Here is a 21,562-nt window from a genome sequence, read left to right on the forward strand (position 1 = left end):
AATTCATCCATTGAAATTTGACCAGTGTTGGAACAAATAGTCAAATAGCACGCGTAACGCGTCGTTAGATGGATACGGTTTCATCCAGTGTTGCAAAATGCGGTATGCGGAAGGTATGCGGAAGGGTACCGCATACCGCATATACGGTATGCGGCCGCATATGCAGATTTTTATGCGGACTAATATATGCGGATTTTAAAATAAGAATTCATATATAATTTGTATCATTATATGCATAATCTCACAACAAAAATAAAAATACAAACATAAAAATACAAACAACATAATACAAACATATCAAAGAACATAAAATAACATAATACAAACATATCACAAGTCAGTTATCACAACATAATACATAAATTTTATAGTATACAAACATATGCGGTTCTATGCGCCCGCATATGCGGAACCGCATATGCAGAACCGCATATGCGGCCGCATAGAACCGCATATGCGGCCGCATATATGGAACCGCATATACAGAACCGCATATGCGGAACCGCATATGCGGAACCGCATAGAACCGCATATGCGGCCGCATATGCGGAACCGCATATGCGGCCGCATATGCGGAACCGCATATTAGACCGCATATGTTTTTTCCTATGCGGTTTCCAACCGCATACGCATATGCGGCCGCATATGCGCCGCATAGAACCGCATTTTGCAACACTGGTTTCATCGACCGATTAAACAGATTAGTCTACCAATTAATTAATTAATTAATCAGGAAATCGACATACTCATTAATTTCAAACGGACAAAGTTATACTAAAATTGTTGACTTTTTGGAAAAAAAAAAAAAAAAAGCCATTCCCGAAAATTCATCACCAAATGTTTTTTATTTATTTATTTTATAGTTATGTGAAGAAGAAGAAGAAACAGCAAATAAAAATGAAGTGCATCTAATATTACTTTTTAGTTATTTATTAATTATCTAATTCAGCTAATTACAAATTTACTACCGTTTTAATACATCAAATTAAATATTCTAAAGATAAAGGTGAAATTGATGCATTTCCAAATTTTTGGATTTTGTCAATTTATCTCCTAATTAGTCTTCATCTTCAACAGACTCATGAGGAATTTATTATTTTGTGTAGCCGATTACTTAAGTTTGTTAGAAATTTATGTCACCAACTCATTTAATGTGCGAGGAAAAGAAAATAATATATCTATAAGAATTAAGAAATTATTGATTTTGTTTCTGAAATTAAACTGAAAGTGAAAGGACATTGATAGTTTTAATATTCCATGTTTTAAATCGTACATGATTGTGATTGTTGAATGTGATATAACTTCCAATACCATTTTAATTCTGTTATTAAATCCTTGACTTGACTTCACATTCGTTACAATCACTCTTTATAACACCAAACGTGTTATTATAATATTAATATATATTTTTAAAGGGAAGCATTTTGACCTTATTTTTTGAGTTACTTTGCAATGCGCAAATTGTTCAATGTTATGAATTTATAATTTTGTTTTAAAAATTCAAACAGTTAATTTGAATAGTTCAGTATAATTTTCATATCAAAATATACTTATTGACTAAATTGTACATTTTTTATTATTTCTCTTAGATAGGTAGATAATCACCCGAGCTAAAAATGGACCATCCAAAAGGAGTGACTTTCTATATATCTAAAAATGAGCAAAATTATTTTAAAAAATGTAAAATTTGATCCATAAATATATTTTTATATGAATATTATATTAAGTAATTAAGATCAACTTTTTATATGGGTGGATCAACATATAGATTAGGAGGTGCTCAGCATCCCGATTCAATATATTTGCTTTGTACTTATAATTTTATTAAAATATACCAGGAGATCATGTTGAAAATTCAGTTTAAAAACTTAAAATTTTCAATTTAATATATTTGTTTAAAATCTCCATACTAACTCGAGGGGCTTAACTAAAAAGTTTCATATTTAATTGATTATAAAGACAATTGTAGCAACTTTGATCTGTCTAGAATCCAAGAAAGAAATAACGTATAAACTCTTTCCTTGATGCGCTGCCACAGAAAATTAATCTCTTTGATTTATTTTTCTATTTCATTTAATCATTTTATCCCAATTTAATTAAATTCTGATCAACTAAGTACAACAAGAATGAGACAGTTTTTGTGAGGATAAAAAAATGACTTTTCGTGAGGATAAAAAAATAACTTTTCGTGAGGATAAAAAAATGACTTTTTGCGACGGAGTACTGTCATTGTTTAGTTTTTTTTTTTTGCTATGGTACTTTTCGAGAGGGAGTACCATCATAAATACACTTTTTTCCTCATGAAAAGTGTTTACTCTGCATATTGCAGAGTTATCATTGATCGTTTTCATAGTCGTGCCTTAAGTTGCGACATTTTCAAATTATTCAAGCAGTGATTTCAACTCTTGCATTATAGGGATGGGTACTTCCCACTATTCGAATAACTTTATTTTAATTAATTTCTTGACTATCTAAAGTTCTGAAAATTTATTCAACAATCTACAAATTGCAAAGTATCGAAGTCTCATTATGATTTCTAATTAACATTTTATTCAAATCATGGATTATCAAAGTCCTAACAGCTGCCAAATTTGAACAACCTACTAATTAACATCACACATAAAAGTTGAGTTGAGCCTTTGAAGGCAATTCTAGCAAAGTAACAAGGGACGGCGATGTTTGCTTTATAATTAGAAAGCAAATCCTACCGGTATTTCATTCCAATTATACTACTGGAACAGGTTGGTATATGAATATGATTGTATAGCACGCTGCTGTACAAATTAATTTAGAAATACATCATTAAATAATTTTTAGATTGAAGTTGCCGAAATTTTGAAGGTCTGAGCTAACATTTCAACTTGAACTCGTTCAGTTATGAGTGCTAACGAGCTGGGTTCAGCTTGAACTCGTCACGAGTTTACTTGTCCAAGTTATGAGCGAGCTGATTTTGAGGATCTGAGCTAACATTTCAACTTGAAATCATTACAAGCTAGATCGACCTAGTTTGCGAGCTAACCAGCTGGCTCGCTGGGTCTGGTTGTATCTTGTTTTAAGAAGAAAATAAATTTTATAATTTTTTTGGACCGAGCTGAATAGTATAAAATGTACACAAATTTATACAAATTAACAAATTAATGAGCTATCTCACGAGCAAGCTTTGTTCCAACTTGAACTCGTTAATTTTGAGCCGAGCTAGTGGCGAGCTGGCTGGTTAACAACTCAGTCCAATAATAAACGAGCGGTTAGCGAACAAGTTAAATACAAGTCACATTGAGCTATGAGCTACGATTTTTTTTGTCACTCCTGAGCATGCTGTTGGTACAAATTAATTGAGAAATACATGATTAAATAATTTTTAGACGGAAGTTGCTAAGCACTGGATATGTTGTATGAATTAATATTTTTACTTTTAAAGTTCAAATAGTCGATTGTAACCGTTCAGCATTATCTCTACGTATGACATTGTACTTGTTGTCTAAATTATACAATTTTTAAAAACTTTGTTTACTAATTTTATTAATAGACATAAAGTAACTACTTTTAAATGGTCTATAATTTATTAATTAAGTGAATTTCTAAATATGTAAAAAAAATAGTACATAAATTATTTATAATATTGATTCTTCATAGTAGTAAGTTGATGAAGTAGTGTTAAATAAATAATAAAATTGTTCTTATATATGTGCTAACCAGTGAAATAATAAAAATAAACTGTTAGTCATATAAGTGGATGATTTAACTTTACTTAATCTATGAAGGTGTTTTTTTCTTTTAACTTTACTTCATGTTATCACTTTAAAACACTTCCATTTGATGCATTAAAGCAAGTAAATTACTTCACTTATGAAACACCCCTCTTCTTTTTATTTTGGCAGCAAAACAACAGCTCTTGTAGTTTATTTCAAAAGAGAGAAAAATAAAATTCTGCAATCCAAATCTATCCTCTATATCAATCACTGCAACCAAATTTTCAAATAATATCCACATTATTTTTATATAAATTATATATAAATAAAAAAATTCTGAATTTTCTACCTGATCGCTATACAGGGGGGGCCCCTTGGAAGTCAAATCAACGGGATAGACTCATTTCCACCAGCAACTCAAGGTCAAGCCCGCCATCCCGCCAACGGGATAGATTTATTATGGCACGAATCTCAAAGCGTACCCCTGTATTCCAATTAGGCTTCGAGCAGCGATCGCTTACTGGCGAAGGATGCTCACTCCACTAAGTTCGCTTTCATCTTCTCAGTACGACACTAGACCATTTGTAGCGGGTCTACTTTTTCCTCTTCTTTACATACCCGCGACACAAAAATCACAGAAATAATGAAACAGATAAAACAGAAGTTATACCATGGAGAACAAAGTTTTCGACAAGCTGCTCCGTTGTTCGCTGCTCTTCCCGATAGTTGAATCAAATCCCCTGAGGCAATTCAAATTTGGAGTTATATCCTGACTGTCCGATTTGTTTCAGCACGATTCTACATCGGATCGAATTGGCCCCGATTTTGATCGGACGGTCATGATCTACACATAAAATTTAAGTTACTACAGAGGATCAGAAATCGACCTAGTTTACCTTTTTCCCTTGTGTCTTTTATCCCTTGCTCCAACCTCGTTTGCTCCTCTCAATAACTTTATTCCCAATTACAGAAATTCCCAAAAGCAGAGAAAAGAGAAAAACCTTAACACGAGAGGCTACTTATTAAAGAGAAACCATGGGAAGCGGGAGGTCGAGATGGAAGTTCTCTTTCCACCGCTCTTCTCCTTCCACCACCACCACCTCCTCTCCTTGCTCCTCCACCTCTTTCAAGTCCGACACACCGCCTGAGTTTCTCTGCCCTGTCTCAGGTTTCCTCATGGCCGATCCAGTTATACTCCCCACTGGTCAGACCTTCGAGCGCGCTTGTATTGAGGTTTGCGCTGAGTTCTCCTTCTCGCCTCCCTCCGTCTCGCCGCCTCTTGACCTCTCATCCTCTTCTCCGCCTCCTTTGATCTCCAACGCGGCGCTGAAAACCGCGATTGCGAATTGGTGCGATCGGTCTGGTCTCCCTCGCCCCACTCCTCTTTCTATAAACTCGGCAAGAGATATCGTGTTGCAACTCATGCCTCCTGATCATCGGGTAGAAGTTAAGGAGACCGTTGAGAGGAAATTGAACAAACCCCTCTCTGTTCGTACAAGAGCAGAGAATTCGGTTGTAAGTTCAAATTCTGGTCTCAGTTTGAGCTCAAATTCGCAGATGTCTTCTCATTCTTCTTCCACTTCATCCTCTTCCTTCTACCCTTCCTTCGAAGCTCCTAAAGAGGAATCAACTAATCTGGAGATTTCAGAAGTTTCTCATGAATTAATCCCTAATCAGTCGAGCAATCCTTCTACTTCAGGCCCATCTGACTCCTTGGAAGATGAAATTTTACTCAAACTGACAGATAGTGACTCTGATCCCATTGATCAAGACACAGCAACAGTTGAAGCCATGGTTTCTCTTCGACAGGCCACTAGAGAGAACCGTGATCGTCGTCTCTCTCTCTGCACTGCTCGGCTTCTTGCCTCTCTTCGTCAGACACTCCACTCACGCGATCCTACTGTTCTTACCAATGCGGCCGCTGCCGTAGTGAATCTATCTATTGAACCCGAGAACAAGGTCCCGATTGTTCGATCAGGTGCAGTCCTTCCTCTCATTGATATTCTGAAACATGGTTCCAGTGAAGCACGAGAACACGCGGCGGGTGCTCTGTTCAGTCTCGCAGTTGAGGAGGAAAATCGTGCTCCAATTGGTGTTCTAGGTGCCATCCCACCTTTGATCCAGCTATTCTGTCACCGATCTGATGGAGCAGATCGCGTCAGGCACGATGCGGGTCGGGCACTGTATCATCTCACTCTTATGGAGACGAACCGGAGTAAAGTAGCAAGGATTTCAGGTGCTATTAAAAGAGTACTTTTTATTGCTACCTCTGCAGATGAAACTAGGGTTATTAGAAAATTCGCTATGATGCTTGTATGCAATCTTGCGGGATGCACTGAAGGTAGAGCGGCATTATTGGACAGTGGCGCGGTATTAACAGTGGTTGAGTTAATAAAACAAGGGTTCGAGGACGAGTACAGCATAGCTGCATTATATGGAATGAGCAAATTGGGTTTGAGGTTTAGAGGCTTGGCAAAGGCGGCCGGAGTGGAGGAGGTGTTGGCCGGAGTGGTGGATGCAGGAGAGGGGGTGAGACGGGATATGGTGAGGAAGGTGGTACAGACGGTTCAAGGGGCTGGTACCAGTAAGCGGTTGGTTAGTACGGACCCGTACGAGTGGAACGATGATATTTTAGAGATGGATGATGATAGCATTGTTTCCTTGGGGGTGGGGGCATTTCCACAGCAGCGTAAAGAGGTACGGGCTGAGTCTGGTTCGGTTTCAACGAAGTTTTGATTGTCTAATTGGCTTGTTTAGGTTTTTAAGTGTTTGTTTTGTTAAGTATGTGTATATGGTATTGCTTTTGTTCTTTTTGGTTTTTGATTAAACACTTAAAAAAAGATTGCAATCAAGTAAATGGTCCTCTTGTATTGTTCAGATGTTTCTAGCTTTGGAGAGTAGTACTAGAAATCATAGAGTAGCAAAAACATGGTAAGAACTAAGAACAACTTGCTCTGTAAATTTCGTAGGTCAATGCATTTTTTTTTCACTGTGTTTGATAATGATTAACTACACCAAGTCAAATTAACCTTAGCAATCATGTGGGAATCAGTTCTCTTGCAATTTGCATTATTAGGGTTGGTGGTTGGTGTAAGCTACTGCTTTAGGCCAAAGAAGTTGGTATAGATTGATTTTCTCAACATGTTCTGGTTTAGATTGAACATTGGAGCGCAACTATAATATGTTTTGTTTTGTGATAATATTGTGTGACGGCTGCAATTGATTTGCAATTAGGGACATGGTAGATTTTTATGTTCTTTGGCATTTAGTTTGGTTCATTATTAATTGCCTCAAGTGTGTTTATGGAATTTAGTCAAAGTGAGTATTTAATGTTAGGGATTTAAAGGTAAGAGTTTAAATAGAGTTGTAGACTTGTAGTTGCAACTGTACTTTTTAATTGCAACAAAAGATGTCAATGTCTTTTTATGAAGACTATATACATTTTTTTCTAAAATTCAATATTAGTCTTTCCTATTTGTATCTACCTCTTCATGACCTCATTGTTTGAGTTGAATCCACGGGATCCCTTTAAGATTCGTGCTTTTATATAACAAATGGACTAGGTTCGAACCACTCACTGTTTCAGTTACCTAAGTTGGTCAACTAGATTCTCACATTAGTTTAAGACGTGCACTTGTATAAATGTATTCCGTTAAAACACGGGAACTACAACAACGATAATTTGAAGTACTAGCTTGCAAAATTGAGCAAGGAAATGAAAGTGATATGATTCTTCAAAATATTATGGGTAAATTTCGCTGGAGGTCACTAAACTTTGTTATTTGTTACGAATTGGTCACTCAAGTTTGATTTGTCCCTTTTAAGTCACTCAACTTTCTTATTTGTCCCAATCAAGTCACTCTATATTTTTCCATCTAAAAATTTAATGAAATATTCCTATTCCGTCCAAAAAATTAACGGAATATACTCATTCCATCCAAAATATTAACGGAATTAGCATATTCCATCCAAAATACTAACGGAATTAGCATATTCCATCCAAAATAATAACGGAATTAGCATATTCCATCCAAAATACTAACAGAATTAGTATATTCCGTTAAATTTTTGGATGAAAAAGTATAGAGGGACTTGATTGGAACAAATAACAAAGTTGAGTGACTTAAAAGAGACAAATCAAATTTGAGTGACCAATTCGTGACAAATAACAAAGTTTAGTGACCTCCAGCGAAATTTACCCATAATATTATTGATTAACTTATTTCTTATTTAATTTATAATTTATCTAATATAGACTTCATCTTCCAATAGACGAATGGATACATGAAGTTTGTCATGCATGAATGTACATATGCATATTTCATTTGAAAACCAGTCTATATTTTCTTTATGAGAGAGGTCGTAAGTTTGGAGCTTGATTTTTCTTTTTTATATAAATATTGAAATTGAAAGGCAACCCTAACCTTCATTTTTTTTAAATACACGCATGCCGCCGAATTTTTTATTAATATCCAAATTTAATAATAAATTTCAAAAAATAACCGCATCATCCACGTTTATCGAAATATACCCTTTCCGGAAAATTTTTTTCCGGAAACAGAGGCTACTTCCGGAAAATTTTTTTTCCGGAAACGGGCTATTTCCGAAAATTTTTTTTTACGGAAACGGGCTATTTCCGGAAATTTTTTTTATGGAAACAAGCTCTTTCCGGAAATTTTTTTTCCGGAAACAGCGGCTGACTACAAAGGGCGCTGGCTCCACCCGTCCCCATCATACCCCATCAGCAGCGTTTTTAAGGTATTTTTTTTTATTTATTTAATTTATTTAATTTATTTAATTTATTTAATTTATTTAATTTATTTAATTTATTTAATTTATTTAATTTATTTAATTTTAAATGGTTTAAAATAATGTCCAAATAATTTAGGAAATACCGAATGGTCTAGAAAAATTTAGAAAATACCAAAATGATTTAGAATAATTTAGAAAATACCGAAATAGTCTAGAATTGTTTAGAAATTACCAAAATGTTGTAGAATAATTTCAAAAAATACCAAAATGGTGTAGAATAATTTAGAAAAATACCCAAATAGTGTAGAATAATTTTGAGAAATACCAAAATAGTGTAGAATAATTTAGAAAATACCGAAATAGTCTAGAATTGTTTAGAAAATACCGAAATGGTGTAGAATAATTTAAAAAATACCAAAATGGTGTAGAATAATTTAGAAAAATACCCAAATAGTGTAGAATAATTTTGAGAAATACCAAAATAGTGTAGAATAATTTAGAAAATACCGAAATAGTCTAGAATTGTTTAGAAAATACCGAAATGGTGTAGAATAATTTAAAAAATACCAACATTGTCTAGAATAATTTAGAAAATACCAAATGGTGTAGAAAATTACCTTAGTAATATAGAAAATTGTTCGATTAATTTAAATTTTGTTTAGGAATCTCTTTTCCTTTCGGGTCCCTTTCGGAGCTCTGATTGTCTGATCGATCGGATCTGCGATTCAGGTTTTTACATTTGAATTTTTTTTATTTTAATTTAAAATATAATTAATGAGTTCATTTTAATGGTTTAGAATATTGTCTGATTAATTTAGAAAATACCAAAATGATGTACAATAATTTACAAAAATACCAAAATGATGTAGAATAATTTGAAAAAATTTAAGGTGATTTACAATATTGTTCGAATTTTGTAGTATGGCAGACCCAGTACTTAAGCATAGATTTAGCCCCCTGTTGTGGATAGTTCATGGTAATCACAGGATATCTGAGGCGTCTAAGGAGGTAAACATTTACTTATTTCGTTTTTCATAACTCTGTAAGTAATCAAATAAATATTGTAATTAATTTTTTTTCTTATTTTAGAGTAAAGAGATTTTAAACGTGAGACATTATCGGCACAAATGCAAGTATAATGAGAGGTACGCACCATTTTTAATTCGAATGGGCTTATATCAGCTCGCGACATTGCCCGATATCGCCCTCGATGCGGCCCTCATTCATGGACTTGTCGAGCGGTGGCGTCCGGAGACGCACACTTTTCATCTTCCTTTCGGAGAGATGACAGGTATTAACTAATTTAAATATATATTTTTTTTGATTCCTTACTGACAAGTCAAATATATTACAGTTTCTCTGGAGGATGTGAGTTGTCTCTGGGGTTTGCCTATTACGGGGGAGCCGATAACGGGATTTACAAACTCGGCGAGTTTTCAAGGCCGACTGTATGAGTTGCTGGGGGTGAAAGATGATGAAGTGAAGGGGTTCATGAAGAAGAGGGGAAATGATACGTACGACATGCTTATTGCCAAAAAAGCTGTCCGTGAGCGCTTCAGAACATTACCAACAGATGCGAACAAAGAACAATTGAAATGGTTAGTATTTTTTTATTTACAACTTTATTCGTATTTGATATTTTTTAATAATGTACTCACATTTTAAAATTGACGGTTAGGTATGTCCGTGGATTTCTCCTCGACATGCTAGGGAATACAATGTTTGCTGACAGTAGCGGGGACGGAATACCGCTGTGGTATCTCGGCATGATTGAAAACTTGGACGAGCCGAGAAAGTACAACTGGGGCGGAGCTGTTCTCGCTTATTTATATAGAAATCTATGCCTCGCATCCAGTCCTTCATGCAAAAGCATGAATGGTCCCACCATGCTTCTGCAACACTGGTCGTGGACCCGATTTCAAATTCACCGGCCGTTACCGGGATCTCAACCGAATTGGGGCGCAGAAACAGAAGATACATGTCCATCATTTGCTGACATGTGGAAAGGCCCACACAATTGGGAAAACTCGTCTCATGGTGCAACCTCCGGTCCAAGTATCCCTCGCGACCAGATTCAGAAACTGACGGATAACATGGTCAACTGGCAGCCATACGCATCTGTTTACCACAACCTTTCGAGAACAACCAGGGCGAATCAGGTACATTGTAGTAAAGTCATATTATTTCTTTCATTTATGTCATCACATTTATAATTTGGATCCTGAAATACGGCTTTAATTCCCAAATGTCTATCCGATATGACACAAAAGAATCGATTATCTCCAATTACTTCCAACCTTAACCATCTCATAAAAAAACCCCAGTTGTCAGCGCTTTCTTTCTCCACAATTGCAAAAGCCACTGGAAGCAATTGGTTTTCAGCATCGTACATACATGCCATTAGCAGCCTACCTTGGTACCGTCCCGACATGAAACATGCATCGATACTAATCACTGGTCTGAGGAACGGTATCGCTGCAATACACGCTCCAAATGCCCATGCCGCTCTGTGGAAGTGCCTATCAGTTTCTTTCTCAATCGGTTTCGAGACCACACAATACTTAGTTCCTGGATTGTTTCTCTTGATGGCTTCCAATAGTGGAATAAGCAAGTTGTACGAGTTCTCCCAACTCCCAAATAGATTTGCAATAGCAAGCTCACGACCTCTCCATAATTTGTTGTACTTGGGGGTTACCTTATCATATTTCATCATGACGATATCTCGAATATGATTTAAAGAAGAACACACGTCCCTTCTAATGGTCTTATCAATCGCAAGGACAACCATCTCTGCTGTAAGCTGACAATGATCAGTACGTGTTGCCGATACTGTGCACGTATGGGGAAGTGCTTGTTTGGTAATAATCCAAGATTCTGAAAGACCGTTCTGCTTTGCGGACACCTTAAATTTACAAAAAACATCTCTGCACCCCACCTCGTAACGTCTAGGTTCGCTCCTAATAACCCTGCACTCACAATTATTTTCAAGATGAAACTCATTGATTGCTATCTTTAGAGCCGTTTTCGACTCAAAAAATACACCTTTAGCCAATGGATTATCTGTCATTTTTTTTGAGCTGCCGAAAAAATCGACATCCGCAGGGCGAAAACCGGATATGTCATTGAAACTGTCAACCGGATGTGTCATATTTTCCCGACCAGTAATCGGGTACTGTGATTGACGGGACTGTGGTTGTGACTGATTGGGCTGTCCGATATCATCATCGGAACCCGACGGCTCACCGGAGAGCATCTCATCTCCACTCGCCAAACTATCAGAATCAATTGCATCCACAGGTACATGCGAATAATCGCGTACATGTCTGCGGACCGCACTGGAACTGGGTCGGGATCTCATTGGTATATCCACAGAGTGCCGACCGGTACTAGATCGGGATCTAACTGGTATTGGGTCTTGATCCACATGATTCTGACTGCTACTGGGTCGGGATATAACTGGTTGATCCACAGAGTTGCTACCGATACTGAATCCGGGTCTCATTCTTACATCCACAGAGTACCGACCGGTGCTAGGTCGGGATCTAACTGGTATTGGGTCGGGTTCCATAGGATTCTGACTCGTACTGGGTCGGGATCGAGGTTCAGGAATCTGACTAGTACAGTTCGGTTCCAATTCTACATATAACTCCATAATCTGGATCCTTTGTGAAAAAGACGACACAATTCCTAAAATCATTTCGAATGATTGTTGGTCCATTACCGGTACTAATTGATAGTCACGTTGTCCATCGGTGGACATATTAAACCTGGCTTGAATTTCCAGATTTGCTTGACTAGCATTGTACCCAACAAATTTATAAATCTCATTCTGAAGATAATCAAAATTGTGGTTCACGGTTATCGGTAATGAGTATTTAGCTCGGGTACTGTAATAGACCCCCTCATCATTATATTGGATTTCCCCTCCAGTATAAATTTTCGCACAAATAGTTGTCATTTTTAATTTCGATTGGTCTGACAATTTCAAAAATAACAACATATAATTAATAGGGCATTGGTAAAAATATTCTGGACAATTTTCAATAATTATTCTACACTATTTTGGAATTTCATAAATTAATAGGGCAACATTCTAAACTATATTGGAATTTTTAAAATTATTATAAACCATTTTGGAAGGTTGTAAACAATTCTAAATTTTCTGGACAATATTATAAAAAATATTTTCGAATGAAGTAATTAATTATAAATTAAATTAAATTAAAAATAACATAAAGAAAATAAAATTACCTCAATCGAAAACCGGTCGATCTGACTGTCAGAGCTCCGTAAGGAATCCGAAAAGCAAAAAGTTCCTAAAACAATTCTAAATCATTTCAGAATTAATCAAAATTATTTCAGAATTAATAAAATTATTTTAGAATTAATAAAACTTTTAAAATTATTCTGCACCATTTTTAATTTTTTTCAATTAATATGACAATATTCAGAATTTAAATAATTTCAAATTAAATAGTTACATATTTAAATAATTACAAATTAAATACTTCTAAATTTAAATTATAAATAAAATAAATTTAAATTAAATTTAAATTATAAATAAAATAAATTTAAATTAAATTTAAATTATAAATAAATGAAATTAAAATTATAAATTATAAATAAATGAAATTAAAATTATAAATTAATGAAATTAAAATTATAAATTAATGAAATTAAAATTATAAATTAATGAAATTAAAATTATAAATTAATGAAATTAAAATTATAAATTAATGAAATTAAAATTATATATTACTTAAATTTAAAATATAAATAAATTAAATTATAAATAATAAATTAATAAAATTTAAATTATAAATAAATTAAAACTTACTGTGAGAGAGCGGATGAAATGAAAGCGACGACAATCTGTGAATTTATAAACTGCATTTCCGGAAAAAAAATTTCCGGAAATTCCGTCTATTTCCGGAAAAAAAATTTCCGGAAAGGGTAATTTTCGAAAAACATGGCTGATACGGTTATTTTTTGAAATTTAATATTAAATTTGGATATTAATCAAAAATTCGGCGCATGCCGCATAGAAACAAAGAAATAATAGAAGAGCAAAAGACGTTCATTGCAAAATTGGACCGAGCTTAGTATCAACCAATAATAGTAATAATAGATGACAGCTAATTTGGACCCAACAGGCCCATAATGCACCATTGGAAAAATGAAGACCGGGTAAGCCGGTTTCCAAGTGCTAAGAAAGCGAAAACAGCATCTTAGTCCCACATTAATATCTATCCTAATTCAGCGTTCTCCTTGTTATATAAGTAGACAGCGTTGGGTGTGTGAGAAAGTCATGGAGCTGCGTGGTGAGCACAAAGCGAACTATTCTTTCGCCTTTTACTAAAGAATACCGTGTGCTCTCCACTTTTAAGCAGCATACTTCAATTTTTATACGGTGTTTCTCTCATGAGTTAGCCCCAACAAATTTGATAGTTATAAAATTTTTTTATTAAATTTTAATTTTAGAGATTATAATAGACGATGAATCTAAATTGTTTTAAGTTTATTAAAATCGATCTAATATCATATATTATTTATAAATTTTTGAAATGTAACTTTGATTCTACAATAAACTTTATAAAAATTTGAATTAATTAGAGCACAACTACAAATTTGTTTCTGTAAACGAAGATGCCTTTGTTTTTGGATTAATCTTGTGTGGCGCTGCAATTGACTTGTAAATTGTTTGGTTAACTTGCAATGTGGGACATAAATGGTAGATTTTATTATCTTATGTTGTTTGGCAGTTAGCTTAGTTTATGGAGTTTAGTCAAAAGTTGTTAATGTAGGGATTTAAAGGTAGAATTGTAGGCTTGTAGTTGCATTGTACTTTTTAATTGCAACAAAGGTTGTCAATGTCTTTTTGTGAAGACTATATATAATATATTTCTTTTTTCAGTTTATTAGTCTTTCATATTTTTATATTACCTCATTAATTGTTTAAGTTGAATCCCCGGTGTCACTTTAAGATTCGTTCTACTATGTAACAAATGGACTGGTTAAAGTTGGGACCGTTTACCAAATTAGAATATGTTTTTGAGTTTTGATTCGCAGATTGGCACCAGACATGAAATCTACGGATAGTATGCAATGTTGGATTCGTAGATATCTCACAATTACATTTCTTCAATTTAAAAAATGTAAATTTCTGTTTTTCTCAAGCGAACGAAATCATCATCTTTAGACAAAATTATATAAAATTGTTGACATATGTAAAGAATTAAAATTTTATAGGAAAATAAAGAATCTTCCAGACTTCCATTTACAGCTCTCTAGTTAAATCAGGCGCTTTGGTTTACTGCTTCCAGAAAAAAACACTGATACACTAGATTTCATGTCTCCAGGCAACTAACAACTGGAAGCTAGATTGTTTGTTATTAATAATTTTTCAGTAGAACTTAGATTGTTCTTTATATTGTATTTTATTTTGTGTTTTAACTTCAAAATTTATTAGAATACTTTAATTAACAAATTCAAACAGTTGAAACTGACTTACTTTATAAACAATGCATTTATATACTTTGAGAAACAGGGTTGAACATTTTGGTTTCTCTGTCTCTGCTCCTTCTCCTAGTTCCTATTCATGCTTTTCAGTTGACAGTCACACTGAAAGCTAGTTGCTTCACTTGCTCTCCTTAGATGTTATGCTTCGTTTTTGAAAACATATTAGCCTACTTTGATATATGGTCTGTTGTTATGTTGTTATATTTTGTTGTTGACTGTTAAGTACTGTTCTGTTCTGCTTTGTTGTAGGTTTTATTGCTGTAATCCAGCTGTTTCTTTTTTAGACGATAGAATTATGTTCTATTGATTATTGTATGAACTACTATTGGTTTCTATATGAAACAGGTGGGGGTTACCCACTTTTATCAAAAAAAAAAATATATATAAATACAATTTAATATAAAGTCCAGCAATAAAAAAACAAAATTATAAGTTTTCGGCATGTTCAAATTTTTTTTATCCCATATCAACATTGAAATTTCGAATGTTTAAATTAAATATCGTACGTACAGGAACTGTTCTAGCTTTTGACAGAAAAAAAAAAAGATTTTAATCCACTATCTAAAATGGAGGATTTTTTTTTAGAAATTGAAAATTCAGTTCTTCGGGAAAGACAAATTCAATCCTTGCCATATATTTGTTCGAAAAAAAGTTGAAATGGTACTATTGGTACAGTTTTATTAGTCTGTTTTTAAGGGAACTGCATTATTAGTCTGTTTTTTTCGATTTTTTTTTAATTTCAAAAATAAAAATAAAAATCAAACTTGAGTACAATTATTTATGCTTTGGTTTTTGCCGTGATAGCACTAGCACAAGGCCACAAGCTAAATATACCTGTCCAAGGCATGTAGTGATGCAGACAAAGGTAGAAAGTAGAAACAAAGGAAGGTTCGACCGAGGCCAATTTTGGAATCTCTCCATTTACTCTTTTAACTTTTGTCAAATTAATTTGACGAATGACAGAGAAATATATGACTTTTCGTACAAAAAGCGAATCAACCGAGGAGAGTTGATAACTGATAAATGGAGATCTCCAGTATGTTGTAGACGGAGAGAAAAGTAACAACAGACAACAGCTAGAAAGTAGAAAGTTATCCTATCCGGTTCTTTGCGCATCAGCTGTTACACGGCAATTCCAGTCAAAAGTCAAAACCAGAATCCCCAGACCCTGGTTTACTATTTCCATTCTATCCTTTCTTTACCAGTATCTATTATATATACACCAGGTTTACTGTTGCTTCTTCCTCAAAACAATCATATTTCTTCTCTTTATCACGCACACACAATCAAATTAAATCAAGCAATCAATCGTTGATGGGATTAATGATCTCCAGTAAAAACATCAAAAGCTCGTCTGTCGCCAACCGGCCGACGGTACGTGTAATCACACCCGACGGGTCTCTCCGAGAATTCACCACCCCTGTCTCAGCCTTCAACTCATTTCTAAATGCCGGCGAAACCCATTTCCTCTGCAACTCTGATACTCTCTATTTTGATTCCTAGATAACAGCCGTGGGCCCCACCGAGTTACTCCAGCTGGGACAGATATACTTCATGCTGCCTATTTCCATGTTGGGTAATGTGCTGTCTGGCATTGACATGGCGGCCTTGGTGGTGAAGGCAAGCTCTGCATTGACACAGTCTAATTCAAGGAGGCATACCAGTACCAGTAGCGGTACCAGGAGGGTACGGGTGGCACTGGATTCAGTTCAATTGAATGATAATAAGGATACTTACAATAATACAAAGTTGAATCAAAGAATTAATGAAAATACAGTGATGGTTAGTGGGACCAGATCGTCAGTTGCAGCGACCGCACCTGTTAAGGCGGTGAAGAAGTCATGTACGCTGGGTAGGAAGGTGCCAAGGGCTCTGAGGAGACAACTTAGCATTATAATGGAGGTGGTTGAATGAACCAATGAACCAGAGAATAAATGAGGACACCTTGCGGGCTAGAGGGTCCCGGCTATCAGTTGCTCCTAGGCCAGGAGGGGGTTGACAAGCAACAGGAGGCCTCGGGTTGTCAGGAAGCGACTGAGCACCACCGAGGAAATGGGCTAATATCTCGAGTTCTTTTTTCATGGTGGTGCTGATATGAGTTCTACATTTATCAGAGATTATTTCTTGTACCAGAAACCCTATGTTGTTGGATTTATGCATGGTACAATCAATAATTTCAGTTAGTTTTGGAAGTCTGTAAATATAATTCTAATCTGATTCATGATATATTTTCTTTTTGTGGATTTTTTTTGTGTCTGCTTGACAATTTGTACAGTGTGAGTTCATAATTGTTGAATAGGAGATCAGAAACATCAAATTTTGAGAACCTGACCACTTTACTGATAGTTTTATTTTGAGAACCTAACTATATATAATTCTAAACCAGTAACTCTGGTCTGGTTTATATTGGTGGTTGCTGTAAGCTACTGTTTTAGCCTTAATAAGTTATAGATTGATTTTCTCAACATGTTCTGGTTTAGATTGAACATTGGAGCACAACTATAATATGTTTTGTTTTGGGATAATATTGTGTGACGGCTGCAATTGATTTGCAATTAGGGACATAATTGGTAGATTTTTATGTTCTTTGGCAGTTAGCTGGGTTAATTATTAATTGTCTCAAGTGTGTTTATGGAATTTAGTCAAAGTGAGTTGTTAACCTTAGGGATTTAAAGGTAAGGGTTTAATTAGAGTTGTAGACTTGTAGTTGCAATTGTACTTTTTAATTGCAACAAAGGATGTCAATGTCTTTTTGCGAAGACTACATATTTCTTTTTTCAGATTCAATATTAGTCTTACCTATTTCTATTTACCTCTTCATTACATCATTATTTGAGTTGAATCCACGGGGTACCTTTAAGATTCGTGCTTTTATATATAACAAATGGACTAGGTTCGAACAACTCAATGTTTCAGATACCTAAGTTGGTCAATTAGATTCTCACATTATAGTTTAAGACGTGCACTTGTATAAATGTATTCCGTTACAACACGTAAAATTTTTTTTTTTTTTTTCGAGGTGATACAACACGTAAACTACAACAACGATAATGTGGAGTACTAGCTTGAAAAGTTGAGCAAGGAGATGAAAGTGATATAATTCTTCAAAATATTATTGATTTACTTATTTTTTATTTAATTTTATAATTTATCTAATTTAGACTTCATCTTCCAATAGACGAATGGACACATCAAGTTTGTCATGCATGAATGTACATATGCATATTTCACTTAAAAAAACCAGTCTATATTTCTCTATGAGAGGTCGTAAGTTTGAAGCTCGATTTTTCTTTTCTTTTTTTTTTATATAAATATTGAAATTGCAAAAACTGACCTTTATTTTATTTAAATATAAACACACGCATGCCGCATAGAAACAAAGAAATAATAGAAGAGCAAAAAGACATCAGTTCATTGCAAAATTGGACCGAGCTTAGTATCAACCAATAATAGTAATAATAGATGACAGCTAATTTGGACCCAACAGGCCCATAATGCACCATTGGAAAAATGAAGACTGGGTAAGCCGGTTTCCAAGTGCTAAGAAAGCGAAAACAGCATCTTAGTCCCACATTGATATCTATCCTAATTCAGCGTTCTCCTTGTTATATAAGTAGACAGCGTTGGGTGTGTGAGAAAGTCATGGAGCTGCGTGGTGAGCACAAAGCGAACTATTCTTTCGCCTTTTACTAAAGAATACCGTGTGCTCTCCACTTTTAAGCAGCATACTTCAATTTTTATAGGGTGCTTCTCTCATGAGTTAGCCCCAACAAGTGAATGTTAATTTTAGAGATTATAATAGACGATGAATCTAAATTGTTTTAAGTTGATTAAACTCGATCTAATATCATATATAATTTATAAATTTTTGAAATATAACTTTGATTCTACAATAAAATTTATAAATATTTGAATTAATTAGGTAAAAGCTTGACAAATAATTGCATTAAAATTAACTTTCTGAATTTACATTAATCTTTAGAGCACAAGTACAAATTTGTTTCTGTAAACGAAGATGCCTTTGTTTTGGATTAATCTTGTGTGGCGGCTGCAATTGACTTGTAAATTGTTTGGTTACATTGCAATGTGGGACATAAATGGTAGATTTTATTATCTTATGTTGTTTGGCAGTTAGCTTAGTTTATGGAGTTTAGTCAAAAGTTGTTAATGTAGGGATTTAAAGGTAGAATTGTAGGCTTGTAGTTGCATTGTACTTTTTAATTGCATGAAAGGTTGTCAATGTCTTTTTGTGAAGACTATAAATTTCTTTTTTCAGTTTATTAGTCTTTCCTATTTTTTATTTACTCTTCATTACCTCATTGACTTTGAATCCCCGGGGTCCCTTTAAGATTCGTGCTATTTTATAACAAATGGATTGGGCTCGAAGTCACTGTTCTCAAGCGAACGAAATCATCATCTTTAGACAAAATTATATAAAATTGTTGACATATGTAAAGAATTAAAATTTTATAGGAAAATAAAGAATCTTCCAGACTTCCATTCACAGCTATGTAGTTATATTAGACGCGCTTTGGTTTACTGCTTCCAGAAAAAAACACTGATACACTGGAATTCATGTCTCCAGGCAACCAACAACTGGAAGCTAGATTGTTTGTTATTATTAATTTTTCAGTAGAACTTAGATTGTTCTTTATATTGTATTTTATTTTGTGTATTTTAACTTTAAAATTTATGAGAATTACTTAAAATAACAAATTCAAACCGTTAAAATTGATTACTTTATGAATAATGCATTTATATATCTGTCAAATTTAGTATAAAATCAAACGGTAAAAGGAAAAAAAGTTATAAGGTCGTATGTTCAAACAAAAAAAAAAATTTATCCCATATCAACATTGAAATTTCGAATGTTTAAATTAAATATCATACATAAAGGAACTGTTCGTCTGTTCCAGTTTTTGACAAAACAGAAAAGGTTTTAATCCAGTAGCTAAAATGGAGGATTTTATTAGATAATTAAAAATTTAGTTCTTTGGAAAAGACAAACTTAATCATTATCATATATTTGTTCGAAAGATGTTGAAATCTATAGAACAGTTTTATTAGTCTTTTTTTAGTGGAACCGCACTATTAAAGTATTAATGCAGTTCATCTATTATTTTAAGAAAAAATAATCAAATTTTTTTCGAAGTATTATTTTTTCATTTAATTTCAAAATAGAAAAATCAAACTGGAGTACTATTTATGTTTTGGTTTTTTCGAGCAGTGAGCAGTGAGCACCAGCTAAATATACTTCTTGTGCAAGGCATGTAGATAAAGGTAGAAAGAAAGAAATCTTCCACCGAGGCCAATTTTGGAAATCTCTCCGTTTACCGAAAATAATGTGCGCTTTTCGTGCAAAAAAGCGGATCAACCGAAGAAAGATGATAAATGGAGATCTCCAGTATGTTCTAGACGGAGAGAAAAGTAACAACAGCTGTTATCCTATCCGGTTTTCTGCATCGGCTGTTACACGGTTTTCCAGTCAAAGCCAGAATACCCAGCTCCACGTCTACTGTTTCCATTGTAACCTTTCTTTACCAGTATCTATTATATATGCACTGCTCCAAAACTACCATGTTAATTCTCAAAACAATCACATTTATTCTCTCTCCCTCTCACGCACACACAAGCAATCAATCTTTGATGGGATTAATGATCTCCAGTAAAAACATCAAGTGCTCGTCTGTCGCCGACCGGCCGACGGTGCGTGTAATCACACCTGACGGGTCTCTCCGAGAATACACCACCTCTGTCTCAGCCTCAGACCCGTTTCTAAATGCCGGCGAAACCCATTTCCTCTGCAACTCTGATACTCTCTATTTCGATTCCGAGATAACAGCCGTGGGCCCCACCGAGTTACTCCAGCCGGGACAGATGTACTTCATGCTGCCTATTTCCATGTTGGGTAATGTGCTGTCTGGCATCGACATGGCGGCCTTGGCGGTGAAAGCAAGCTCTGCATTGACACAGTCTAATTCAAGGAAGAGTACCAGTACCAGTAGCAGTAGCGGTACCAGGAGGATACGGGTGGCACCGGATTCAGTTCAATTGAATGAGAATAAGGATGCTTACAATAATGCAAAGTTGAATCAAAGGATTAATGAAAATACAGTGATGGTTAGTGGGACCAGATCGTCAGTTGCAGCGACTGCACCTGTTAAGGCGGTGAAGAAGGCACGTACTCCGGGTAGGAAGGTGCCAAGGGCTCTGAGGAGACAACTTAGCATTATAATGGAGGTGGTTGAATGAACCAATGAACCAGAGTTAAATGAGGACACCTTGTGGGCTAGCGGGTCCCGGCTGTCGGTCGCTCGTAGGTCCGCCAGGAGTGGGTTGACAAGCAACAGCAGGCTTCGGGTTGTCAGGAAGCGACTGAGCACCATCGACGTAACGGTTTAATATGTCGAGTGCTTTTTTCATGGTGGTGTTGATATGAGTTCCAGATTTATCAGAAATTATTTTTTGTACCAGAAACCCTATGTTGTTGGATTAATGCATGGTACAGTCAATAATTTCAGTTATTTTTGGAAGTCTGTAAATATAATTCTAACCTGATTCATGATATATTTTATTTTTTGTGGATTTTTTGTTTTGTATAT

At 34.8% G+C, this 21,562-nt stretch overlaps 2 protein-coding genes and 2 non-coding genes across 4 annotated transcripts; all 4 read left to right on the plus strand.

The window, feature by feature from the left end:
* Nucleotides 1–4,586: 4,586 nt before the first annotated feature.
* On the plus strand, nt 4,587–6,546 carry LOC144575430 (U-box domain-containing protein 39-like). Its single transcript, XM_078325575.1, has one exon. The coding sequence runs from the start codon at nt 4,725–4,727 to the stop codon at nt 6,423–6,425; it is 1,701 nt and encodes a 566-aa protein (XP_078181701.1). The 5' UTR covers nt 4,587–4,724; the 3' UTR covers nt 6,426–6,546.
* Nucleotides 6,547–13,753: 7,207 nt separating this feature from the next.
* LOC144576014 (U5 spliceosomal RNA) lies at nt 13,754–13,869 on the plus strand. The gene has a single exon (XR_013518579.1). It is a non-coding gene; the product is annotated as a U5 spliceosomal RNA (small nuclear RNA).
* Nucleotides 13,870–18,606: 4,737 nt separating this feature from the next.
* LOC144576015 (U5 spliceosomal RNA) lies at nt 18,607–18,722 on the plus strand. Its single transcript, XR_013518580.1, has one exon. It is a non-coding gene; the product is annotated as a U5 spliceosomal RNA (small nuclear RNA).
* Nucleotides 18,723–20,606: 1,884 nt separating this feature from the next.
* On the plus strand, nt 20,607–21,212 carry LOC144576000 (uncharacterized). Its single transcript, XM_078326271.1, has one exon. It carries the CDS (start codon nt 20,607–20,609, stop codon nt 21,210–21,212), a length of 606 nt encoding a protein of 201 aa, XP_078182397.1.
* Nucleotides 21,213–21,562: the final 350 nt, after the last annotated feature.

Source organism: Carex rostrata, chromosome 24 (assembly GCF_964058835.1).
Source record: "Carex rostrata chromosome 24, lpCarRost1.2, whole genome shotgun sequence".
Classification (NCBI taxonomy): domain Eukaryota; kingdom Viridiplantae; phylum Streptophyta; class Magnoliopsida; order Poales; family Cyperaceae; genus Carex; species Carex rostrata.